This window comes from Anser anser, assembly GCF_964211835.1.
Source record: "Anser anser genome assembly, chromosome: 4".
NCBI lineage: Eukaryota > Metazoa > Chordata > Aves > Anseriformes > Anatidae > Anser > Anser anser.
This window is the reverse complement of record NC_139724.1, coordinates 34,002,419-34,029,431: the sequence shown is the minus strand read 5'-3', so window position 1 is coordinate 34,029,431 and position 27,013 is coordinate 34,002,419. Positions and strand designations below refer to the sequence as shown.

At 41.3% G+C, this 27,013-nt stretch overlaps 3 protein-coding genes across 6 annotated transcripts in view; 2 read left to right on the top strand and 1 right to left on the bottom strand.

Annotated features, from left to right (window-relative positions):
• Window positions 1-1,137, bottom strand: part of LRBA (LPS responsive beige-like anchor protein) — a 397,026-nt gene extending 395,889 nt beyond the window's left edge. For all 3 annotated transcript variants that reach the window (XM_083836333.1, XM_083836331.1, XM_083836332.1), the window contains exons 1-2: window positions 897-1,137; window positions 243-661 (exon numbers count right to left, since the gene is read on the bottom strand). In XM_083836333.1, coding sequence (XP_083692459.1) covers window positions 243-461 — 219 coding nt within the window. In that variant the 5' untranslated portion in view covers window positions 462-661; window positions 897-1,137. The remainder of the gene's footprint in view (window positions 1-242; window positions 662-896) is intronic.
• Window positions 460-23,378, top strand: LOC310899451 (uncharacterized protein; the record flags this gene model as incomplete). Its single annotated transcript, XM_083835804.1, has 7 exons — window positions 460-516; window positions 854-1,239; window positions 2,059-2,082; window positions 12,772-12,989; window positions 15,346-17,333; window positions 21,195-21,263; window positions 21,546-23,378. The coding sequence occupies 4 exons, from the start codon at window positions 460-462 to the stop codon at window positions 12,965-12,967; spliced, it is 663 nt and encodes a 220-aa protein (XP_083691930.1). The 3' UTR covers window positions 12,968-12,989; window positions 15,346-17,333; window positions 21,195-21,263; window positions 21,546-23,378.
• On the top strand, window positions 23,260-26,933 carry RPS3A (ribosomal protein S3A). Of its 2 annotated transcripts, none has more exons than XR_014584460.1 (6): window positions 23,260-23,393; window positions 23,755-23,858; window positions 24,949-25,162; window positions 25,315-25,523; window positions 26,095-26,204; window positions 26,771-26,933. XR_014584460.1 is itself a non-coding variant. In XM_083836384.1 (6 exons), exons 1-6 carry the CDS (start codon window positions 23,332-23,334, stop codon window positions 26,890-26,892), a joined length of 795 nt encoding a protein of 264 aa, XP_083692510.1. In that variant the 5' UTR covers window positions 23,260-23,331; the 3' UTR covers window positions 26,893-26,933. The 2 variants fall into 2 exon arrangements, 1 of the variants encoding a protein (XP_083692510.1); XM_083836384.1 differs by having other exon boundaries at window positions 24,975-25,162.
• The last annotated feature ends 80 nt before the right edge of the window (window positions 26,934-27,013 follow it).

The following is a 27,013-nucleotide window of genomic DNA, read 5'->3' as shown; positions in this document are numbered from 1 at the left end:
TGAGGCAAATTAAGCCTGATGTTAAGTTACTTGAAGTTTAAATGGGTATATAGAGACTCATATGCTATGTCTTCAGCTTTTGTAATTCAGAAGTGAAAAGAACCCAGTTGAAGTGCAGTAAGGTGAAAGCACAAACATGCAGACATATTTAAAGACAGAAAAATCACATCAAAAAAGCATGGGATTCTTCTGCACACATATACTGTTCTTTTCTGTCACAGTTGAAACAGCAATCGACTTACCAGATTAAACGTAGTGTCGACTATGTCCCTGTTGGACACCTCGCCGACTTCCACGAGTCCTGTCAGCACAGCAAATTTCATCCTGATGCCTCGGATGGGGACTCCTGGATTCAGAGGCTGCAGCACACTTCCCCCTTCAGCGGCATTTCCTTCTTTCCCCGCTCCTCCTCCTCCACCATCACCTGTTGGCTGCACAACTTGTTTGTCTCCGCTCGCCATGGCTCGCTCGCTCCTGAAACGCCTTGAAACGCCGGTGGCAAGCTCCGGGAAGAAGGCAGGAGGGCAGGGGACCCGCAGCCCGCTCCTTCCCCTCGGCTCCGGGGGAGGGACGGGAGGCAGGGTGAAGGACGCGCCCGGCTCTCCCCTCAGCAGGAGGCGTCTGTCAGCAGCCGGCTGCCCCGCGGCAGGTACCGAGGGCCCTGCAGGACGAGCCGAGTTATTCCTGCCGAGTTATTCTCCCCGGCACCTCCCGCCCCGCCGCGCCGTGACAGCCGCGCTCCCCGAGCCGGCGATGAGGGCTCTCCCCCTACCTTTTAATTTTATTTTATATTTTATTTCCCTACGCGAACCATCCCCCCCCCGCACCCGCCCGCCGCGCCCTCTCCCCTCAGCCGCCGCCCGGGGCAGGTGCAGCCGCCCCCCGCCCGCACTCACCGAGGGCGGCTGGGGCTGCCCCGACGCCCGGCTCCGGCTCCGCAGAGAAGCGGCTGAGGCTCCCCCGGGCAGCGGCGGCTCGCCCGGTCTGTCAGCGGAGAGCCGCCCCGCCGCCGCTGGCTCCCCGCCGGGCGCCTCGCCTCGCCTCGCAGCCGCCGCGCTCCCGCTCAGCGCCGCGGCTTCCTGCCGCCCCGCGCCGCCATGACAGCGCGCGGCCCCCGGAGCGCTGCCGGCCCACGGGGCCCTGCGCCTGCGCGGCCGGGCGCGGGCGGGGCGACACCGGAGCGGAGGGGGGGGTGCGCGGGCGGGCGGCCCGCTCGGGCGCGCGCCCAGGTGCGCCCAGGTGAGCGGCGGGAGCGCGCGCGGCGGCCGTTAGGCGGGCGGTCGGCCTGAGGGGGCCGGGCTGCGAGGGCACCCTGAGGCGCTGCGAGGGCGTCCGCCGCTCCTCTCGCCCGTGAACCCCTCACGGTGAGCGGTGACAGCGGCCGAAACGCGACTTAAAATGGCTGGGGTGCGTGCTGCGAAGCGGGAGGGTCGTGTCTCGAAACGTGGGGGGTCCCAGCTCGGGATGCGGTCGCTGAACGTGCCGTGGTACGGCTGCGTTTACAAAAAGTAAAAGTGTCAGCTCCGTATCCCGCTCATAACCTCCACATAAAACAACAGGTCCCGCCTCCCGGGAGCCGCAGAGCACGGGAACCGGTGCCCCGTCAGTGCTGCCCTCTGAGGGGACAGCTCCGGGCGTAGGTGTACCGTACCTCAGCAAGCAACTTCTAGTTCGGCCTTTTACATAAAGGTATTTCTCTGATAGTTATCCGAGTACCTGCTAACAAGTTATTAAGAGGGTCTGCTCCTTCAACCTGTTCGCTCAGGTGGTCCTGAGCTGCGCACGTCCAACGAGACTGCTGGTCTGAGCGGGGCTTCGGCATCTGCCCCAGCTGTTCAGCAGGCAGCAACGGCATTTCCAGATGATTGGATTACAGACAAAGCCAGTCGTCATTCCCATCGTAATTACATTCAATTATTTGTTAAAGCGTTGGAATTATGATTTCTTAATAATTGGCCGCAACACGAAATAGAACATGATTTTATGATTCTTTAGTGACCTGAGAGTTAGCCACGTATCTTTCCCCAGTGCTGATTTTTATATTTGTGTTTTTTTCAGGAGAAAGAAGATTTGCTTCTCACGGTAATTCTGTTAGCTCATAGACTGTTCCTCTAATCTGTTTCAGGGTTTAATTCTGCTGTCTGTTCCTCTAGTCTTTGAGCATCTTTCGTATAAAACTGAACAGTTGAGTCTTAAGCGGACTTTGTGGAATAACTATCAGCTCCTTTTTGAGTTAGTCCTGGGATGGTTGCCTTAAAGCTTTTGTATGCATTTTTTGCTTGAGTAGCTTAAAAGGTCTTTTTGTTTTCTTCAGATATTCACTGTGTTGTATACAAAAATTGCCATTCTTCTACGTAAAGAATAAAGTTTTGTAGGTGAATCTGGATTCTCTTCATCCTACCTAGAAATAGGAATAAAATTAAAGCAAAATATTTATAGTAGGAAAAAAAAAAAACCTAGCACACTGAAATACAGTACACTTATTTCCTTTTTTTTTTTTTTTGTGGATTCTTCTAAGGAAAAAATAAATTCATTCAACTGTGTTAGTATTTTTATGCTTTTTATATTACCTTGTTATTTCACCTGCGTAGCAATACAAGCATGATAATACACCTGTATACACTTGTAATTAACTGTGGTTGCCAAGAAGTCGCTTTATTACTCTTATTCAAGCATTGCCATTCCCAATGCTTAGGTTGAATAAAGACCTACACAGCCCACAGTGATTACAGAAAACAGTAATACTAACCTAAGCTAGTAGTCACTGATAATGTAATACTCATCATATTGGTTTTAAGCAACAACAGTCCCCATGTAAGGTATTAGGAAAGTCTTACTTACTCTAAAATAATCTTGGAAATGCTTATTTCTAATTTTGTTTTGCTAATAAACACTGTTAGACTATGTAAATTGCCAGATACTCATCTTTTAATTAGCATTGTGTCTCTCTGTTAACTACTGCTTTCATTTGAAAAATACCAAGGGGAGATTATATATATCTTTAGCTCTTTTGATAAAAGTTTTTCTTTTTTGTGTTTGTTCATTTCTAATATGGATATGAATATTTAGGAGAAAAATCCGTGTCTTTGTGTGATTTTTAATGTGATTCTTACAAAAATAATTATAATTAGTTAATTATACTTAATAAATTCTTTTGATTTTATGTGACATACTTGGTATAATGTGTGCTTCTCAAATTCTGTTACATTGCAACATGTTTAAGCAAGTTGCAGTTTGCACACTTCCAAGTCCTAGTGTGCTATAATCCAGTACCAGTGGTACAACATTTGGCTTTCAGTTGTGCGGACTGTAAGAATGTGTGGTATTCTTCCACGTGCCCAGCCACACTTTCTGATCAAGCCCATCTGTGTAAAGGTGGTATCTGGGCAAATATGGCAGAGACGGAATAGGAAGAAAAGCAAATGTCCAGCTATTTTGGAAGTCAAAATGCTGATAAGCAAAACAATTTAATTTCTGAAGTTTTCAAAGCTACTTCTACAAATTTATTGATTTATTTTTATTAGTTTGAGGACTCAGTCCTCATTTTACTGGAGTGAATTCAAGAGCTCCAGTAACTACAATTCTTCTTAAGGTCTGTATGGAAATACGTGTAATCTGAAAAATGTGAATAACGTCAGGAAAAAGCTGACAAGTTAACATTTTTTAAGTTCTTTTTAAAGCCATCTATTTGGACAGCTGCCTGACTGCCCCAGTAAAATGTAGCTCGACTGACTTTTAATGTACAGACATGAGTTGAGCATTTTTAAGATCATTGTAACATCTCTCTCAAATTTGTTTTCTCTGTCTACTCAACACTGACTATGCAGCTGCTGTGTTCAGATTGCAATTTATGATACTGTTTATAATCACGTTATTATCACCTCATGCTTCCCAATATAGGTGTGTTTTTTTTTCTTTTTTTCTAAATTCACCTGTTGCTGTAAGCTCTTTGAGAGAAAAATGTCCCTTTGTTATGTGTGCATACGGTGGATTACGCTGAGGCCTTGATAACCACTATGGCAACACTGTTGTGTAAATAATAATGCCCTTTGTCAGAAGAGCAATGTATATACAACTGCTGTTTGTCTATAAATTTGGTTTGGGTTTGTTTTGTTTTGCTTTTTTACTGCTGGCCACTAACAAAATCTTTATAGTTATATTTCTGTATTTCTCCTTGAAAATTTTTTGCTTTTTTGCATGACAACTCACCTCATGGTTGCTTGGATCCTTTCTTTTCTTCTACGTTACTTTGAGCTTTAGTCATACACATTGTTTAAATGGTATTTTGAACTTTCACTAGCTAAGCAACTTACAAACTGGGTGGTCACTTTTAAATAAGTGTATGTATGCACCTACATGGGATATATTCATTTACAGGCTGGATATTTCATATCTCTTCCCCCAAAAATGCAAATTTAATAGTAATTTCATGGGGAAATTTAAAAACTACTTATAACTCACTTGTCCCTGTCCCTGTTCTCATTGGCAGTATTATGGAAGTTATGCTGACTCTATCCTGGCAATGGACAGCCTGACAACAAACTGTCTGCAAAGATATACGCAGGATGTGACTTGCTAAAATGCTAAATAGACAATTGCTTCTACATCTTCCAAACAGATACGGCAAAATATACATTTCTGCTAAAATTACGCTAGTTACTAGATTGCATAGTTTCCTCTCTCCATATCCATTCTACCCACAGCAAACCCTTGATACACCTTTGTGACATAAGTTACATTCCAGCCAGAATCACATTCACTAGTACCTTTTCTAGAATGCAGTAAGCATTGATTGAAGTCCTGAACTGGGAGGGAAATAAATAACCATCAAATGTTTATTTTCTTAGTGTGACTGCCAGCACCTTTCCTTAAGAAACTCTTTAAGCAAAGTTGTAATGTGCCTTGCATGCTAGTCCTCACAAAGAAAAATAAATCTGTTGTAGCTCTGGCTGGTACCAGAGATACTTATAAATACCATGTATTTTTTGCTTTCTAATTTGATTTGATTTTTATTCATATCACAGCAACATGACAGCATCAAAGGTTTCCAAAGGCAGGATCATTTCAGAGTGGTAGGCATAACCTGCAGATAGACAGATAGATATAGAAATATATGTGAGTGTGTGTGCGTGTTATATAAAAAGTTGTCATTTGTTTCATTCTATGGAGGGAAAAGGAATAAATCTTCAAATTGGCAGAAATTTCTGTGTTTTGAATTCTGACTCTAATGAAACTCCAGAGAGGCCAATGCTGTTTTGTCTGGGAAATAAGAATTGCTCCTTATTCTTGATATTACACCACATCTGGGAAAGAATTGTATGAATATATGTCTCCCTGACCGTGTGTACACAAGAAAAAAGTACTAAGAAAATTGATCCACAATTCTCCTGGAAAATGGCTTTCTGAAGTGATGTGTGATGTTCCTAAAACATACTAAAGAAGACTGTGATTGATAAATATTAATTATTATTCTAACTGGATATGTTACCATTTAATAATATTTGAATTAGTCTGTGGCTTGATGTAGAAATGCCTTACTTTGTGTGTGTTGGTATTAAATTTCTAGTGGTTTGGTGGCAAAAAAAAAAAAAAGATACTCTGGAATTTGTTCTGTTATCATGCTTGTTCAGTTCCCTTTCTATATAATTTTATTATATGGTTACATTTATCCATATAATATATGTTAAGATGAAAATATTCCATAGCTGCTCTCCTGTTTGAAATTCCAAGTATTAACAAAGGAGCAATCTCCTTTTTTTTTCCCTTTCTTTCCCTGTCTCCCTTAGTTACATACATATATTATTAGGAAGAGATGATAATCTCTAACTTGCGTTGCAAACATCTGCAGTTTCTTCCTCAGAATCTGAAGTTTTTATAATCGTAATGCTGACACTTTCAGTCCGTATTAAGCTACAGTGAGTTTGTGCACTTATACATGTGCAGTATATTCTTGACATTTTAATCTTAGAATTCCTTGATGCCTCCTCTTCTGGCTTCCCAGTCTTTCTATGAGTTGTGTAGTTTCTGAAAGTATTGCCTTCCCTCTTATAAGTAGATACATATGTTATAATTTTTATTTGAGCATTTAAATTGGCTAAGTACACATTTTCACATGCTAATTTTACTTGCCCATTTTTAAATATCCCCTGCCTCCTACCTTTATCTTTAAGCTCTTCATCAGGCCGTCCATTACCAGGCAAAAGCAGAAATGAAATAATGTGTAAAATTTTTTGGAGAATCAATTCTATTTATCGCCTTTCCTGTTATCTGTGTAGAATGCAACATTTGTTGTTAATCTTCTTCTGTTTTCTTTTTTGTTTTAAAGTCACTTTAGAAACAAAATAAATAAAAGAAAATGAATTGGTAAAATCTAGCTTAATAGATTTCAGATGTTTTTGTCCAAACTGCATACACCAATAGCCAGCAAATCCAGTTTGCCAGTGAGGACAACAACTGTCATGTTGAATCCTGTCAGATTTTACTATATTTTTGTGCAGATAAATAAATACTGCTTGACTGGCCTTGATTGTTAAAGGCAGAGGGGTATGTGCATCAGTCAAGGCAGGTAAAGTTCAGCTGACTGCCAGTTTAGGGTTCCAAAGACAATTGTTTTGATTTGATTTTTTTCATCCAGATAAAACAATAATTCTTTAGGTGATCTGTTCTCCATTTGGGCCGGTTCAAGCTACCAGGGTAGTTGTCAAAAGCCATCCACCCAGGATTTAGAGAAATAGGCTACATTAGGTAAAACTCATTGAAAGTATATCTGAGAAATATTTAAAGAATAGCTCCCAATAAAACTGGGAGTGAACACTGTCTTAATCCTTCTCCCTAGGCTTCCCAAGCATGGTTACAAATCTAATGCCTGTTCTGCCTTCCACAATCAAATCTGAAGTGTCGAGCTAAGGAAATTAAAAAATGACATAAAGTTTTCTCCAACCCTGACAACCTCAAAAGAAAATCACAAAGCATGGATTAAAAATGAACTTAAACCACAGACTGGGAATGAACTCGGTAAAATTTTATGGAAAGTACCACTAAACTCTCTAAACTTAAGAAAAATATCCTTCCCGTAAAATGTTTAAATCACCCCTTAAAGTACTATCATGTGTGCTGGTTTTGAAGCTCTCTTCAGAGCTTCTGAACCCTCTATTCAGCACTGATCAGACCACACCTGGGATACTGCATCCCACCCTGGGCTCCGCAGCTTGAGAGAGGCATGGACATACTGGAGTGGGGCCTGCGATGTGCTGCAAGGATGATGGCGGGACTGGAGCACCTGACATACCAGGAGAGGCTGAGAGAGCTGGAACCATTCTGCCCAGAGAAGAGAAGGCTTGAAAGGGATCTTTTCAGTGTGCAGAAATACCTAATGTGGGAAATTAAACGTAGCAGCTAAGAACCGGACCCGCGGCCGGCTTTACTGCATCTGTAGCAAGAGTAACTTCTGGCAGCTAGAGTATGCTGGAATAAAATACTTTGCCTTTAAGCAAAAAGAAGAAGAAAAAATGCTTCATTTTATAACTTTTTATGACAAAATGCTTCTTGATCTTAAGCATTAAGAGCTGCTTTAAAAATCCTTGGCTAGAAGTAAAAATCCAAATAAAAAAGCTGCTTATAAATCCCGTTGACCTTAAATGAGAGGTCCTCTCTGTTTTTACAGAGAACATAATACTTCAAGAGTGCAATGTAATCCCAAAATAAAGATTAGCCTTGCCAAAAGAGGAAGTTTTCTTTTGGTTAGGTGTGAAGTTTTTTTGCAGTATGCATTAAATGTTTTGTTTTTATTTTAGTGCACTTTTATAATGTAGAATTTTACATTTTTTTTAGAGTAATTTTTTAAATGGTGAATTTTATTCACTTTTGTTTAAACTTTTATCAGTATATCTTCACTTTTCTTGATTGGCAGATTACTGCTATCTTTGTTTTTAAATAGCAGTGAATGAATGAATTCTCAATGTCTCATCTAGTAGTATTAGAAAATAATTTTCCATTTTCTCAGGAAATTATGCTGATACTGAGCTAAAGAAGCTGCTTTAGCTTATTTCTTCTTTCCTTTAGCTTGGAAAGGATCTTCAGAATGTCACTGTAATTCCTTACAATATCCAGGCTGTGTCAGGAAATACTTCATCTCCGTCAAAGGAAATGCAAACTTTTACCAGAGTATATTGTGAAGAAACTTACAGAACAACTCATTGTGTACTATCTTAATGAGTACTCCTTACTTTTCCTTTTGAGTCGTACACCCTTAGCTTGTTAGCCTTTTTTCCACCCCCTCCTCATTTGTGCTAAAAGATGTATTTGTTGTCGTGAACGTCCTCTTAAGAACCTGGTCTCTGGCAGTACTGTAGGAGATGTTTACATTGTCTTCTGCCTTGGTGGTAAACCCTACACATTATTAGTTTGAGCGAAACTAATACATGGATGTAAAACATTAGCATACAGACAGTACTACAAGTTGTGTTTCTTTGCTAAGGCCCTATGTACTGAAACTTGAGTTTCTACGGCACGTTTATCAGAACAGATAGCCGTACGCTTGAACGATGTGCCAGAGGGAGACAGACTTGAGCCTGTGCTTGCTGCCTTGCTGTGCTGGACCTGTTCTGCTGTTCCATGAACCTGGGGGGCAGCTGCTCCCAGCCCAGCAGGAGCCATACCCACCCATTTAGTTGCACCTGGCTCGCACTGCAGGGTCATCTCTCTCGTGCGTTCAAACTCTCCAGCCAAGCCCGGTCTTACTGCTTAAAAGGCAAGAGTCAAACACGGAGCCCAAATGAAACAAAAGACCTAGAAATAGCTCCATATTACAGTTTTGAGGGGGATTATGAGAGGTTTTCTGCGTAAAACTCCAATGTGATCTCAGAGGATGTTTTGAAATCCCCTACAAATCACTTCTCACAGGAGATGGATTAAGACTTGTGAGGTGAATGCAGTTACAACCCTGTGACACATCACAGAAGGGGATAAATCACAAAATTAAACTTGAAACATCATCATTATTATGGAAACAGCTCACTATTGCTATGTGGTGTGATGCTTCAGTCATTTGGCTCTATTGTAGAGTTACAACAACAAAGATTAGAGATGTTCCTGTAATGAACACATAAGCTATATAATCTCCCTCTGGCTTTTAGTATTTCTGTGGATAGCAACACTCTGAAGTAAAAAACAAGAGAACAGAGAAGCCTGAGGATTTCTGCTATGTCATTGTTTCTCAGAGACAGCACAACTGGCAACTACAAAAAAAAAAAAAAGAAAAAAGAAAGGGGGTACTCTGAGAATTTGTGCTCTCTTTATTTTAATTCTTTTCAAATAACTTTAATATATTTTGGATGTTGTATTAACTTTGGCTCACGTTAAACTTTTACATTATAACTACTTTTATTTTTTTATCATCTCATTTTCTTTTCAATATAGCTCCCTCTGAAGAGATACATGTGAAGGATTCATAAGGAGGAGGCTCTGTAGGAGGGAGAAAACTTCATAGTGGCGTATGTAGGAGGATAAGCAGGAAAACAAAGAGGAGGCAGTCTTCATGTTTTGGAAAGGAGAGGGACTGTTTCAAAATAGCGAGGTAAATTAAACGGAGGACAGCAGAAAGCAAAAGGAATGCAGACTAAGAGACTGTTGCATTAGAAGCAGGGATCAATGGCAAGGAGAAGGTGTACAGGGAGACAGTTGATACAGAGCAGTAAAGAATCAAGGGCATCAGCGAGTTTTACCAATGGAATGCAAGCAGAAATAAGATTTTTAAAAAACTGTAGCATTTACCAGGCTCTCCCAAAATGCAGTCTCTTTCATTAGAATATTATAATAGCCATGTACTGAGGAAAATTCTTCAATGTATTTACTTAATGAAATCACAGTAAGCTAAAGTGATCGAGGATTGTCTGAATAGATTAGCCGTGGTATTTTGCCTATCAAGGCACTTAAACAGACCACCTTGCAAAGCAGCCAGGTTCTGGAAAACAGTTGCTTATTGTTAAGCATCAGGCAGTGTGGAAGTCACTGTCTTTCCTGAAGATATAAATCTTTCACATAATCCTTTCTATATTAGTGCCATTCATTCTATCCTCGCTACATTTATGAAACCAGAGATCCACTGCTGATGCAGTTATCAGCATCTAAAGCCTTAAAAATTGTGTCCCTAACACAGAATGCTGTGAGCATCGAGCTAACTCTGGGGAAAACAGGAGCTCTGCAGAAAATCTGGAATCTAGCTGCAGGGATTGGCTATGGTATTAGTACATGGTTAAATTTTGTTTGAACTTAAGAAATTAATTGAGCGAGGGTAGATCTAAACAATCTCCACTTCATTATGTCCATCTTGGCTTGGTAACACTTGACCAGATGGTAACACGTTGATAAGTGATTTTACTGACGTTATTGCAATTAGCCTGTTGGAAATGCCAATGCAGTACAGAAAGCCAGTCATGGCTATTACCGAGATGAATACTGTGTGTGAAATTTGTTTTCTCTATGTTAATAAGGGGTGAACTGTGGGACAAGTTGATTGAGTTGCACAGTGACTTAAATATGTTTTAAAATTATCACTCCAAACTGTTTATTATAATATTACTAGTAAAAGGTAAAACAATATATCTGCAGCTGCCAGCCACCTAATCACAAACCTGAGAGATAAGCTGATCCATTTCTGTTAATGAGGATTAGCCACCAGTATGGAAACTATTGATTTGCATCTGTACAGATAAGTGAAATTAAATCTGTGGTATACTACCATTCAGAAAACTCACAAAAATTCTGAGCCAGACTCTGATATGCTGCAGCCACATTGTCCTGACTATGTCAACTTGTCTTCCATTAGTGTCATCTGCAGAATTCTGCAGAGGTTCAGAGAGAGAAACTGCAGAGTTTCACATACGTACTTACAGATAGTTTCACTGCACTAGCATTACAGTCCTGGTAAAATAAAAAAGACCCTGAAGATCCAGAGTGTTTTTCAAAATTTAGTTTAGTGCTTTTCATAAATCTTAAATTCACACAAATCTACAAGAGAAAACATTCCTCAGAGACTTTGTTTTTTCAAATTCATGTCTGGAGGCTAGAAACATATTCAATAGGATTGTTTTAATCAAGGGTCTGCATCAGATGAAGGAGCTGCAGAACACTGACAAATGCCAAAGGAGATAGTAGTACAATCAAAGGCTGAAAAAAAAAAAAAAAGAGTAGCGGCTTAGCAGTGCATATCCTATTTTCTTTATTTCTGCTCCATTTAGGAATGGTCATTTCTCACGTGGGGGAAGAGGAGAAATGGGAGAATGTTGCAGAAATAATCATACAGCTTTGATTATCTAACAGCTGAGTAGGCACAGGAAATCTTTAGATCAGAGCTTCACGAGCTGTCACACGTGCCAGCAGTGGCACAAGGACCATCACCGAGTGCCTTAACGCCCAAAAAAGAGCCAAGAGCTGCTGCTGCAATGGTGGCTTTCAAGAATTACTTCAGGCACTGCACTTCTCCTCAGGCCTGGCCAGGGTCCCCACGGCACTCTACTAGAGGTCTTAGTAAGCCTTTCTTCAGTTAACACTGGATATGTGATCCACTTCCAGATACCACGTATGTCTGAGAGGAGATGAACAATGTAGGCTATCCCAAATTCTACACTTAGGTAGTTCTGAGGGAAAATCATTATGCCCAAGGTGGATTTTTTTTTCCAAGTATGGCTAATGTTGCACTAGTAATACTTTTCATTATTCTTAATTAAGACTCTTGCCTTTTTTAACTTCTAATTTTTTTTAATTACTCTGTCAAATTCATCACTAATGGGTTTCCTTTATCATAAAAAAGTTAGCTTTCTTCTTCATGTTTCCATTTCTTTGTTATGTTCTTATGAGCTTGCAAATCTGTAAGCACTTTTTGCCATTTGCAACCCAATGTGGGGAGGTCAGGATGTTTATAAGGACCTGGAATTCCATAAAATTCATTTTGTATTTTAGTTTTGATTATTGCCACTTAAGCATAGTTACAACATCCATCCAGTTAAAAGTTCAGTTTCACTGGAAATTGCTTTTTTTTCAGTGAACCATTGCTAATCAAAAATGTATGAGCAATGCTTTCATAAGTAAAAAAAAAAAAAAAGTAAAATACTCTCATAAGTAAAATAAAATAAAAAATGGAGAGTGAACAACTTTCTGTTCTAACATGGCCATCTGTCATTTATAAAGACATCACCCCATTAACCTGTCTAATCAACTCCATTCTTTTTTCAAAGTTGGTTGAGTAAGTTTATGAGGAGACGTAGATGTTCTCTTGATTAAATCTGTTGTAAAACGGCCTCCCTGGTGTTCTGCTTTGTGTGCATTTACACATATAAAGGTAATTACAAGTACATATCACTACTGTAAATTCCATGCCTGTCATATTACAGTACATGACATTTTCATTTCCTCCTGGTGAAAATGAAATCTGATATTTTCTGTTCAAGCAATAATGACCAATTAGAATTTGTTATTATTAATGTTTGTCCTAAAATGCTCCAAGGCATGAGGTGGTTTCCTCCTAGGCAGCTGAATTTATAATGTGAAAAAAAGGGTTTTGACATGTTGCAACACCACCTTTGACCATTCACTCTCAAGCCTGGTTATTCCTTCAAAAAAACTGGGAGATCTCCACGGAAAACCCACAATGTAGACAAGAACATTACTCAGTTCAAGTTTAAAGCGGAGAGTTGAAATAACTGATTCTCCTCAGCAGAAATGTCTGAAACATATCTCTGATCTTTCCTCCCTGACATTTTGCTTTTATCTCAGGGATCAGAGCTTACTTCCCTCGCAAGTGAATGTAGCTCTGCAGAAGTCAGAGTCAGTTAAGCTGCATCAGTTTCTGACACGATTCGGCCAGCTATCTTCATCAGGGTATCTTCAGTGCCTTCAGATTCTACCAGGAATGGGGAAACTCTTGGAAACTCACCCTTTGAAGAAGTGCCCAGGGAACAAACAGAGATAACTGTGCTATATCGGGGAACCAGGTTAGGAAAGCTTTTCTAATATATGGTCAATGTTTATGTAAGTAGCTGAAATACTGAGTGTGTTTTAAAAGCTTTACCAGTCACTTAGATAAGTTTCAAATAAGTGATATTTGACAAAATGCCTATTTTATCTTTGCCAATTTCAGCCAGGTACATTTGTTTATTGCCTGATTCTCCTTTTCTTTAAAATAAAATATATCCTCAAATCCAGAGATGAGTAGAGTTGTGCATACGGAGAAATTTTTGTAGTGACCCTTCAAGGGTGACGCACCCTTATTTTTAGATGAGTACTGTTGGGGATTATTATAACTCAGTGAGTGGGTCAGAGCACATCTCTTGGCAGATATCAGGGCATTAGAAATCCATAGGCAGGTTAAAAGCATTCATACAAAAACAAGCACCTGTAAAATCTCAAGAAGAACGAATAATTTCCTTCTGGCTCTGGCTGGCCACTTCTTTGCCAGTTCATAAGCACATGTGGCATAGTCACACATATAAAATGTCGAATGATTCATCTTCTTTTTCTTTTCTTGAAGCAAACTGACACTTGGAAAAATAAGGAAGAATATTATGCCACCTTTACAGTCTGAAAGCAAATGGATGTAGTCTCGTGTGGCAGCTAGTAGAAGCAGCAGAGAGAAGCAGCAGCAATGGCAGAGTAAAATCTCTGAACTTCAGCTTGTTCAGAGAGCTAGCAGGCAGTATCTCATGGGAGGGTGCCCTGCAGGGGCCACACGGAGCTCATCAGTCTTCAAGGCCAGCCTCCTGAAAGCACAGGCACAGCCCATCCAACTGCAGGAAAGTGGGTGGACAAAGCAGGACAGTTTGGCTGAATGGGAAACTCCTACCCGGGTTCAAATGAGAAAAAGGAAGTGTACGGAGGTCGAAGTGGGGATGAGCTGCACAGTAGATACAGAAGTGTTGTGCGTATGCAGGGATGGAGTTAGATGGTTAAGAACTGGAAGGAACACACTGCCCATAAGGGCCATGGAGTCACCATCCTGAGGTCCTTTCCAACCTAACTTACTCAGCGCCTTCACAGAATCAGTCATACGGGCCAACCTCAGGGCCCTCTCCATCTGAGATTTGACCACAAACTCTACGTGCAATTTTTATGTACACACATGAATTGAACATAATTTACACTTATTTGTTGCTGTTGCATTTCTGTTAGTCTCTCTTTTCAAGTAGTTGTGTGAAATTTGTGTACTAGTGTGTGTGTGTTTTCTTGGAGAGGATGTCAGTTTTCAAAGCAGAACCTACCCTGTCATGAGTATTTTAAAGATGGAATCGATTAAGATTTTTCTAAAGAAATACAGATCAGAGGCTACCTTTTAGGGTTGTTTTTTTCTTGGTGGTGGTGGTAGTTTTTAATGTGTATAGGAAGTTTATAAAGGTATAATGTGATATTCTGAAATTAGAGGTATTTCAATCTGTTATTAAAAGTTTTCTTGTTTTGAAAACCGGCAGTTATTAAAAAAAAAAAAAAGGTTTACAAATATTTTCAGATACCCATTCACATCATAGGAAAAAAAGCCCTGTGTGTTAATGGAAAATGCATAATAAGAGAGTAGCAGGCATTTTCTACACCATTCATTGCATTCTTTGTTCAACAAGTTACACAGATGTGACTAAAAATATTTATAGTGGGGAAGTGGACTAGATGACTTCTTGATGCCACTTCCTGTACAATATTTTTGTAATTTCTTTGTCAGGATATCACATTATTACTGACCTGAGTGTGGGGTTGAGAAGTCTTTCCGCATAAGCCTGTGCCTATTGAACTACACTGAGATGTCCTTAGTTAGAACATCCTATTTTGCTGAAAGAGATCAAAAAAAGGACTAGATTCAGAAGTGAACGTTTACATTTGCTGGTAGTGCAGCTAGACTGATTTAGATGACAATGCCATATTTATTTAGTTATTGAATATAGTTCCATATAAGAATAAAAAACGTGCTTTTGTATAAGAGTATGGAATTTCAAGTGTACTTATCCATTTCAGAAGGATCTCTCTAAATTTAATATTGTATCTTAAAAAGATACAAAATTAAAATATGTGCTATTATTTAGCTGTATGTAATCTCACTATTTGAATATTACAATTTGGAGTCTTGCTTAAGGAAATGAAGAAAAAATGAATAAAGGACTTGAGATTCAGCTGTAGAAACCATAAGTATCCACACATTCATACAGGCTTGAATCCCAGTGCTACAAGAGTGTGAACGTTGCTGGGAACTGGATATGGTATTATTCTAGTGCTAAGTCTATTTTCTGCTTTTTGAAAAAGAATTTTCCACTAAGCTTATGACTGCCAGATTTCCTACACCGTTTTCTACCCTCAAATATTTTACAGGTTCCTCTCTCCTCAACACAAGCTGTAAAAGGGATGGTTTGGCTCTGGGACCGTGTATGCGCCATGTGTATTACTCTGACACTTCAGACAGCTGCTAGTCTGAAGATCACAATTTGGAAAGCCTAATCTGAGCAAATAACCTTGTTCTCTGCTTACCGAATTCATTTAGCTAGCCACATTGTAAAGCTACATCGCAAGCCACTTGCGATCTTTGAGATGAACTGTTACTCTTTAAATAATGCTTTATACTGAAATATTTATTCCTTGAAGGAAAATAAAAGTATTTATGTGATTTTTTTAAAATCTTTGTTACGTGATCTCTTATATTTTTAAAACATCCAGGTAGCACAACTGATGATTAGACAAGTAGACATTCAGCCATATGCCTTTTAGACAAAAACTTTTAATGTCATGTTTTCTTTTCTTAATTTGAAATGGATGATGGATAAAATGCATGAGAAAAGTCAGATTTTTCTGCCAAATACAGCATAGTGGAAACCTTCTCGTATAATGAAGTGTTAACTAAGTCATGCTTTTGCAGAGTGATTTAAAGTGTGACTCCACCACCAAGAGATTGTAAAAAAAAGCAGGGCTCCATGGTGTCTCAGTAATTTCAGCAAAGATATGCTGAGTTTGCAAGGAAAAAAGATGGCAATGTTTGGTTTGGGAATTTTTTCCCTCCTAATTTCTACTCCCCCAGACTCCTCCTTTGGGCTTTTTTACATCTCATGCATCGTTAGATGGAATAAATTATCATCCGACTAAATTGCACGATTAACGATAGCTGAGTTGGCAGTCAAGGGAGAAAGACTTTAACCTGCAGCATAGGCAAATTTGATAGGAAATAACTGATAAAGAAAATACTCACTTCACCAGTGCACTTTGAAAAAATTATCTTTCAGAGAAAAATCAGAGCTTTTAGAAAAGCATAATAATGAGATGAAAATTAAAAAAAAAAAAAAAAAGAAAAAAATTTGTATAAAAAAGATGCACGATAGTACAGTTTCAGGAAAAATCAATGCAGGCAGAAAATCACCAGTTTTATGGGTAAATAACAAACTCTTCTAGAAAACACCCCAAAAATCAGAAATTAGAGAAATAAATAGATAAATATTGATAATAATTTTTTTGCATATACTTGCTTAGCCAAAACAGGGAGGAAAGGAGGGAGAATAGTTTTTTTTTTTTCAATGCAAATACTTCACACATAAATGTCCTCAAACAGATAAGCCTGAATAGTCCACTGAAGTGGAATCTAAAAGAGCAGAAGATTATAAAGCACAGGAATTATTTGGCCCCACCCTGCTTCATTTCCATAAGTAAAAAATAAGAGGTAGCATACAACCATTCCTTAAAGACCCAAATTAATACATGTAGTTTTAAATTGTACTTAAAACCAAACAAAGCTAACAAATAAAATAAGTACCTGCAAGGAAACAATGTTTTGCAATTAAGCCATGAAACTAAGGCAGCCACACAAAAACACACCAGCTGTAGCAACAGAACAAGCAGGCAAAATAGACCACTTAAAATAATCTGAAGTATTAAAACAAATACTACTATGTAGAATTCCCTCTTCAGAATCACTTACTCCATTACAGAAACAACTATCAGACACCTTTTTTTGAACCAAATCACAGATCTCATGGCCTTTTAAAACTGGCACGACAGTTGTATGTACCTGTTTTAGGAACTTGCTCAGCCCCCATTCCCAGCTTTATCTCTGTACCTTTTGGTAACTGACAAAAAACAGGACTCAGCACACAAACACCCCATGCTACCAACTCTTCCCTACCATATGATGTGGGACCACCACCCTAAAGCAGCTGCAGAAGGCCATGAATGGCGATTTTCAAGGGGAGGGCAGATAAGGCCCGGCTGGTGGAGCAGAGGAAGAGCACAGCAGAAGGTCGCTGCTGCAGCGAGTACAACAACAGGGCGAGAGGGGCTTGAAATGCAGCATGCTGCTGCTGTTAATAATGCAGGAGGTGAGCTGTGCTAACGGTAGCTTTTTCTCAGTAATTTATGTGTTATGCCACAGTGTTTTGCTACAGTGGGATTCAAAATATTTAAAGTATTTTTAATTAATGAGGGCCTGCAAAGGAAGAAAGCTGTATTCATGCAAGGGAATTGGGAAAACACAGAGGTTCTGGTGTGACCACCACGATTCCAAGGAGCTAAGGAAAATATTGTCAAATGAGGCATAAGGCTGTTTACAACCCGACCTAGGCACTGGTATAAATACTTATAGCTAGCTAAATAAATGTAATTGAAGCAAAAACATAGGCAGAACATAAAATAAGCTATAGCAGCACTATAAAAATATATATATTCACTAAGAGTAAACACTGATGGCAAAGCGTTCAGTACCTGATATATTCTGCCTAAATTACACCTGAACTGATAACTAGTGCTATTACAGCTAACCAGATGAAATTTAGGCTTGATTAATCTATTCATGAATAACTGCTTGTTGTAGACAAAATTAAAAGAGCTACACAGAGCAAACCCAAATATTTTTCCTACACTGGAGGATTTTATGTATATTAATCTAAGTGAATTTGCCACAGAAGCAAGACCTCTGGCTCTACTGTACTCTGCAGAGATGCGGAGTTGTTTCTGCCTTTTTTTTTATTATTTTATTTTTATTATTGTTATACCAGTTATTTCTGGCATAGCAAGAAATATGCTTATCTTTTCAATGAAACTCGCCAACCTGGAAGTGCCAGAACACTTGTATGAGTTATCTGAGAACGGGAGAGGGGAATTTAAAACAAGCAGCTTGTGCTTTGTGCTGCTAGTAAGGCAGACACAAAGGGAAATCTGGAAACAGTGTGTATTGTGTATGCTTCATACCAACTAAAATAAAAGGGAAGATTGCCTTTTTACATCTAGTCAGAATAATCTTCCTGGTTTCGATACTAAGTAAAATGCCGATAATTGCTTCCTCAGTCATGAGTACATAAATAAGTTATGTAAGAATACTTTGCTATGCAGTATATTCATAAATATTGGATCTTAGAAAAAAAATCTCAGTTACAGAAAGCAACAAAATCTTGCTAGGTCTCTGGAGTTTTCCCTTTATTAAACTAAAACAGGCATCTTGCTTGGATTCTTAAAAAGAATTTCTGTTCCAAAGTTGAACATGTTTAAGTAAGTTGGCTGCAGAGGTCAGAAAGAAGGGCCCAACACAACACTTAAATTTTTAGAGTAGCTCTTTGGGTTTTAACCTGGTGGGTTAAGAAGTATATGTTTTTTTAAAAAAGCATGGTTTCTGTTGATTACTTAATAACCACATGTATGGTCTGTACATACATACATATATTAAAAAAAAAAAAAAAACAGGATTCCATAGAAGAGTGGCTTTGCTGGTTTTTTTTTGTGGTGCTGGTGTTTTTTTCTTTAAAAGAGGCACTGTAAGATGAAACTCCTTAGGAATATATTTCTAAAGAAATCTTTGCATCTACCAAGAAGAAAGTGTTATTAAAAGGATGATCACTTGAGCAGGATTAATAGAATTCCATTTTGTTCGGACTGGACACCTGAAAGGACAATATTGAGCAAGACTTGCATGTCCCTTTTTTAAGAAAGTCATATCCTGAAGCGTTGACTGAGCTGTATGCTATTAGCTCTCTGAGACTTTAAAGGTGCCCTTTATTTCATCTGCATCGCGTGACAGGGATAGCAACTTCTTTCTTCTAGCCTGTGGAAAGATGCTTGGGACTGATTTAATTTAGGAAAGCTGAGAACAGGCAAGTTTCTGATGATTAAATACCTCTAAAACTAGAAGGAAAGGGTACAACAGAATCCCTTCATGTTGAGGAATGTGATTGCAAAGGCCAGTAATAAGGGATAGTAGAGATGAAATCCCAAACCTGTTAAGCAGTTTCAAGGGAAATGGAGAAAGCTGGAGCAGAAAACAGGAAATGTTGATTCCTCTAGGTTTCCAAAGATTTATAGGGAGCAATGTAAAACGTCCCAGCTTCTGAATTACGAAAGTGCATCTATTCCTAGGTGGGGGTTGCAGTCCCTTACGTTAGGAGGCAAATACTCCCTTTGCCCACAAAGCCCTCCTGTTACAAGTAGACCTCTGTCATTAAAGCGAGAGCTTCTCTTCACATTACAAGCTGGCAGCAGCTAGTTTCCTGAAGAAAGTAACTTTCTCGTGGTGCTACCAATAAAATAATTTACAGTAAAAGACTGCAAACAATCTTGAATCTCACTTGCCTAGTGTTTTCTTACACGTAATCTATACTGCTGTTTGTAATTTAGTCAAAGTAAGTTGTGTTTTCCTTTGTTGTTGTTTGTTTAACCTGTAGAGTTATCAAACTGTTTCAGCAGAAAGGATGCCATTTTCTTCAGCTTATTTTTGCCTTTTTTCCCTTTCTTCCACTTCTATGTCTGAGCTCTTCATTGCAGCCTGACCAGAGAATAGAAATGTTACTTGATATTTCCTAGAAATGATATTTGGAGAAATAATGTTCTTGCTCTGCTTTAAAAAAGGGAAAGAAAAAAAAAAGGAAAAAAACTCCTTTGGAGCATTGCTTAACTGCAAATATACATAGGGAATTGTGGGATGCTTTGTTGTATTTTTGTAGCCAGCTATAGCTGTAAAAAAAATTGAAGGGAAAATGCTACATAAAGCAGACAGAACTCTGCAAAACAATGTGTGGGGTTATTCACAAAAAAAAAAAAAGAGAAAAAACCCTTAAATTCCCTAAGGACAAAGGATTTCACAAGGGGAAATCTTGTAGAGCTTGACTGATTTGTTGTTGTTGGGTGGTGTGGTTTTTTTGTGTTGTTTTTTTTCTCCTGTTACCTAGAGCAACACAATAGCAACAGAGTAAAGAGTGGCCCTCTGCGTTGACTATTTCAGTTGTGAGGGATGCTTAAAGGGAAAAAAGAAGTCTCTTAATGACAAGGCTTGATTTAATGAACTGTTCTCTGATATCTATATTTAGAAAGCTTTGCCCTTTTTAAGAACTAGAGCAAGCCAGCCCCATTGAATTGAATTATCACAGCCAACAGGGACGTGACTGTAAAAGAAATGAGAACCAGCCGATCCTTCATCTCAACTACAGAATTGTAAGTGAAGTTACACTGCTTGGTGCAAGTTAAGAAGGAAAGAGAGAAAGGGAAATTCCCTTTTCATTGTGGAAAAAAAGGTAGGAAAGAAGGGTGAAAATGCTTCTTGATGACATAGTTTGGAGTTGATAGATAATCGGCTCCATTTTGGTGATCTGCCTAAAATTGTGTTGAGGCATAAAATCAAGACCCAAAAGAAGCTTCCTGTTTGACACAGTTTAGAGTCACAGAAGGAGTTCGGACGCAAGGGGCTTTGGAGGCCATCTAGCCTGATCCCTGCTCAAAACAGGGCTAGCTTCCAAGTTGGATCAAGGTTAAATGGACACTTCCTCATAAAGAAAATGTGTAAAGAGAGAAGAAAAAAACTGTAAACATCTTAGCTGCTCTGACTGCTAGAGGCTTTTGAAGTATTTGCTTACCTTTTCAATTGTCTATGTGAAATACTGGGCGAAAGCATCAGGCTGAAGTGCCAGGGCAATTGACCTGATCCAGTGTGACTTTCTTTCTAGTGGGCTTCCTACTGTGTTTGTTAGGCTTCGCTGATTTTGTTTTTTGTTGTAGTTGTTTCTGCCTCACGGATCACCTCTCCTTTACAGCTGATTCCAAACTCACTTAGGAGGGAAGTACCAAGGCAATAAAATTGCTGATCTTTGTGTGTATGGGAGTCTTCCAGTGGAGAAAGCCTTCAGCTGCTGGGCAGGGAAAAAAAAAAAAGGGCAATTACTGACAGGTGAACAGATTATATGTGGTATCTTCTTTTCTAGGAAACCTCAAAAGCTGTCCTCTGGAGATGCATAATTTCCTGAACTAGAAGAGGTGTTTTATTTGTGCAGGTGAGATTCTGCAGTTAACTCAATCTGCAGCAGGGAATCCTAATTAACAATGTGCCAACAACGCAGGAAAATTGGAAAGTCTCTTGCAGTCCTACATCTTGGAGAAGGAGGCTTCACCTTCTCATGTTGGGCGTCCTTTTCCCTGACATTCAGGAGAAAAACCTGAACTGTTTTGTTGTTGTTTTTTTCATTTTTCTCTTTTTTTTTTCCTTGAAGCCTGATTACCTAAGAGGTAGTAAGCAGGAGGTCTGCTTTTGTCTGATTAAGCTCTCTGTCTGATAGCGTGAGCTGCTGATGGAATCCAGTTGCTGTAGGCATGCAGATGAAATTCCAGGCTAGCATGAAAGAAATTGATGAAGTAATCAGAACTGTGCCTGCTGCTCTGGTTTCATTTGTAAAATATAACAGATGGCTTTTGTGTGGCTGACAACTACCCCTTCGCAAGCGCAAGATTTTTATTACCCTGGACATGTTGTCACTCACGACTCCTAACAGATTCAGAAGCCCCAGCCTCAGAGCAGAGCTGCCGGCGAGCAGCTGTAGCACTGCAGAGGGACGGAGCTGGGATCCTCCACCATAAGCAAGGCAGAGCTCGTGCCTCTGTCCGGGGACAGCAGTTGCCTGATGGCTGGGTGGTTCAATCTGTAATCTGCTGAGCACCTGTGCCCCACATGCAGGCACCTGGTGTGGGACCCAGCCCACGCTGCAGCTGGTGCTACCACATACTCTGGCACCCCGATGGAAGGCGGGCTTCCCATCACGTAACAGGGCGTACTTCTCTTGTGTCCTCAGCATGTGGCTCCAGTTGATGAGTGAAAGAATGTGAAAGCAGGAAGAGGGAAGTCAAGTAATTAGGGAGCTGCGCTCACAGTGCTTTAAGCTGGTCCTCAGACATCTCTCCTGTAATGCAAACTACTAAGAAACCAGCCAGAAGATCTCATAGTATTAATTATTGTGCTTGCAAAATGATTTCCAGAGGCTGGGGTGTTAGGATCACATGATGTGTATGCTTCATTATCTTCTAGGTTGGATTTCTTACAAGCTTTGCTAGACTTACGAAGAATAAATGTCTCTGAACGAACTATGTAGAATACATATGGCAGTATTTGCCCTTCTCTGTGAGAGGCATGACACAATACCCTGGAATGTATGAGCTGCAATTTAAGTTGATTATTCATGATGAAGCTGGAGGGGGCCAGCGTGATTATCCAACGTGACCTCCTGCGTAACTCAAACCACCAGACTTCTCTGAATGAACTCCCACTTGAGCCAACGCATGCCAACGGGGAAAGTACCTCGAGCAATTTACAAGTCCTGTGGGGCAGGAGGGGAGGGGGAGCTAACAGCCTCTAAATGGTTCCAAAGTCTAATCGCGCTGGCTGTTTGAAAATGTATGCCTTACTTCTAATCAGCCCTCGTCAACGCTTGGTTTATGGTTTCAGGACTTCATGCAGACACAGATAAGACAGCCTTTTATAATTGCGTGTTCCTTCCTCCTTACAGACACGGTTTTATTTTCTCTTTGTAAGGCCGGGGATGTTGTGCTCACAGGGGTTTTTTTGATGAGGTCGTTCTTCTGCCTGTAGAACTTCTCAGGGGCTTTTTCACCCTCGTTTACCGACACCCCCCCCCCGCCACACGCAGTGACCCCCAGCAGCAGCCCCAGCGGGGTGCACACGGGTACCTCAGCACCGCGCCAGCACCCGCACTGACCCCAGTCCGGCTCTGGGCCGACATGGTGGGGGCCGTGGCGGCAGCGGGTGGGCATCAGCGCTTCTTGTGCGCCGGGTCAGCGCTAGTACGTGGCTGCTTGTTGTACGTTTATTTATTTATGTGCTTGTGTGTTTATTTGCCCGTAGGGCTGCGTAGAGGAAGGCCGCTGGGAGCACCGCCGTGACAGACGAGGCGCGGCCCGCCCCTGCGCTAGGGGTACGGCCGCCATCTTCTCGCCCCGCCGGCCGGGGCTCCGTTCTCGCGAGGGCGCGGCCGGCGCGGCTCTCGCGCGAGCTTGGCTCTCGTAAAGTCTCGCGCGAGCGGCGAGCGGCCTTTCCGCGGGCGGGCCGGCAGGATGGCGGTGGGCAAGAACAAGCGGCTCACCAAGGGCGGCAAGAAGGGCGCCAAGAAGAAAGTGTAAGGCCGCGGGGGGCGCGGCGCGGCGGCGGGGGCGCGGCCGAGACGGGGTGCGGGGCGGATGGCGGCGGATGGCGGCGGATGGCGGCGGGCGGCCGCTGTCACGGCGGGCCTGGGCCCGGGCCTCACCTGTGCGCGGGGGGGGGAGGGGGCGGTGGTGCCGCGTGCTCGGCTGGCCCCGTGTCCGGGCCTCCCCGGCTGGGGGCTGGGGCTGGGGCTGGGGCTGCCTGAGCGGCCCCTCGGGTGTCTGTGGGGTTTGCGCCTCCTCTTCACGAGGCGTGAGGGGAGGGGGGGTTCTTGTTTCGGCCGGGTTTAATCGGGGAGAAATAGTGACGGCTTCTTCCGCTTTGTTTAAATGAAGGGTGGATCCTTTCTCCAAAAAGGACTGGTACGATGTCAAGGCGCCAGCGATGTTTAATATCAGAAACATCGGGAAGACGCTTGTCACCAGGACTCAAGGAACTAGTGAGTACGGGGGCTTTGCGCAGCACAAGCACATGTATTATGTGATCCATGTGGTAGATGCAAACGAGACTTCATCAAAGAACTGCTGACAAGCAATTTTTGCTTGTAACAATTATGAACTTGGAATTAAAAAAAAAGGGGGGGGGGTGAGGGAGTTATCTCCAAGTTACAGCCCTTGTTTCTGTAAGAGTACCAAACTGTGGATATGCTACAGAAAGACAAGGCTAAAGTTTTTGATGGGCTGCTGCTGTGACCGGATGAATTTGAGGAAGGTTAAGAGTGAATCTTTCTGAATGTCGGGTGGGGAGATGTGGAGACAGTGTTGCGCAGGACCTTGTTTGTAACAGGGTCATAAAGACCATCAGCTTAGGAGGGGCTGAAATTCAAAGCCTTTAGGTAAGAGATCTTTGTTGAGAGCTAGAGTTACAAACTTAATAGCAGCACATGTAGAATGGGTGAAGTTTCATTTGTTTTGTTATTTCTAATTGATCTACACACCTGAGGAATAGGGAGCCTCTGTTAGGAATGCAGAGAGCTTTGGATAGAAATAACAGTATTTTTGGAAGGTTAGCTGTGTAGAGCAGCTAAAGAGTTACTGTATGCTCTCCTGCTTGCACTGTGAGTTATGAAGGTAATCGTTACGTTAAGCTGCGTAACGTGAAACTAGTAAAATAAGGGTTACTGTAAACCAAGGATGAGCCTGCTGATGTTAAAATGGTTAATTAGTAGAGGCAGAGGTGTGAAACAACCTGACTGTGCTCAATACCTGTTACTGATTTATCGTAAGTACACGTGGCTTTTTGTTTCATTATTGTATTTTAAAATACTTTGTAGCCCCTCCCACTTGAAAAAAAAGTACACACATACTGGAATTTACAGTATAGCAGTGTTTGTGTTCATCGTCAGGTGTAACTTACCTAAAAATTCCTCAGTTTAACAACTGACGGTACTTGGTTGAGTTAATTTGCTCTTATTCAAGATGCATTTAAACTTCAAAGCTATGAAGCTAGCAGCATCACCTACTGCTAGAAAAGACCAGATGGAAGTTCAGCGTCTGATTTGAACGATATTTCTCTAACATTAATAAAAGGTGTTTTGTTTTGTTACCTAATACAGAAATTGCCTCTGATGGACTGAAGGGTCGTGTGTTTGAAGTGAGTCTGGCTGATCTGCAGAACGACGAGGTCGCCTTCCGTAAATTTAAACTGATAACTGAGGACGTGCAGGGCAAAAATTGTCTGACCAACTTCCATGGAATGGACCTCACCCGGGATAAAATGTGTTCCATGGTCAAAAAATGGCAGGTGCGTGAAGAACAAGCTCTGCGTGGTTGCTGTCCTCTTTAGGAAGAGGAGGTAGCTACCGGTGGGTTTTAAAGCTGTCTTTGAAATGGTACCAGCAGGTGTAAATGGACCTGGTGGAGATGGTGCTTGACTTTTTTTTTCCTCCTCTCCAGACAATGATCGAAGCCCACGTTGACGTCAAAACTACCGATGGTTACCTGCTGCGCCTCTTCTGCGTGGGTTTTACGAAGAAGCGCAATAACCAAATCCGCAAGACCTCTTACGCCCAGCACCAGCAGGTCCGGCAGATTCGCAAGAAGATGATGGAAATCATGACCCGAGAGGTCCAAACCAACGACCTGAAAGAAGTTGTCAACAAGCTGTAAGCTCTGATGGTTTTTGTCCCTTGCCTACAGTACAGGTAGTTGTTTGGTAGTTACTGAGCGCTGAGGGCTGGTGCTTCCCTGGCTGACTGGCCGGGATCGGGTGAGGTGTGTCTCTGGCACTGGAACCCTGAGCTGCTGTTTGCTTTGAACGCTGTCTCTGCATCGTTTCTGTCAGCCATCATGTTTGCGTAAATGTAAAATCAGGCCCTCCAGAGATTTTTGAATCATGTTTCTAAAGACTGAAATGGTAGTTCTGATCACCTGAGGTTGTGAACGCTCTGGTTTCTTCCAGTGACATTTTCCAAAATAGTTTGCTGCCTGAAGTTAGGTTGCAGGCTTGGTCTCTACATGGCCGTGCTTGCTCTGTATCTCTGCTGACATGGCAAGGAAGATAACACCTTGTAATCTAAGCATGCTTACCCAAATTGCCTGAGAGTGAAGGTAGTATAGATGCAAACTCCTGTCGAATGTTATGTATTCTTAGAAATACTTATTGTGCATGTTGCTGATGAGGAAGCAGGCACAGTTTTAATACCGTATCGCTGCTCTGCTCTCTTGACTTGTCAGGATCCCAGACAGCATTGGCAAAGACATAGAGAAGGCGTGCCAGTCCATCTACCCTCTTCACGATGTCTATGTCCGCAAAGTCAAGATGCTGAAGAAGCCCAAGTTCGAATGTAAGTCAATTACTGCTCGCATCCTGAGCTTTAAGAGGGGGAGGTGGAAGAACACGTGAATATGCATTTGCTTTGGGAAAAAGATACTAAAGCAGCATAAAAGATTATGTAGGTGCAGTAGTGAAGGCTTGGCCTTCTAGTCAGACGTCTAGCTTTCAGGCCTGGAAGCCAAGCAGTGGTTATTCAGTTCGGAGCTTTTTGGAGTTGTCGCCTGAAACTGGTTGCTTAAAGGCTTTGCCTTGGGAATGAATGATGACAAACTGTTTCGGTCCCAGATGACACGGAATGATTTTAATTTTCCCATTTTCTGACATTCCCATGAAGTGTAGTAGGTTCTTAGAACTGTAAGAACATACATAACTGTACCTTACTCCATTGCTGGCTTCTATTTTATGTCTGACTGTCAGTTAATTCAGCATCATCTCTTTGCATGCACTTTCTGGAACGGAGTTGATCCTATGTTAAGTGTTCTGGTGGTTTAATTTGTGTGCAGTGAGCAGTTAGGTAACTTCAGACTGCTTTAAACACGGGCGTATCTCACTGTTGACAATCCCTCTTCCTTGTAGTGGGCAAGCTGATGGAACTGCATGGTGAAGGCGGTGGTGCTGGAAAGCCTTCTGGGGATGAGGCAGGTGCTAAAGTAGAACGAGCCGATGGATATGAGCCGCCTGTGCAAGAGTCCGTCTAAAACTACAAATTGACCAAAAATAAAAGTTTTATTATACGGAATAAGTGTTTGGTTGCCTGTATTGCTGCTAGACAATATTGGTACTGGACACGGATTGTTTTGTTTAATGAGGTAAACGTCT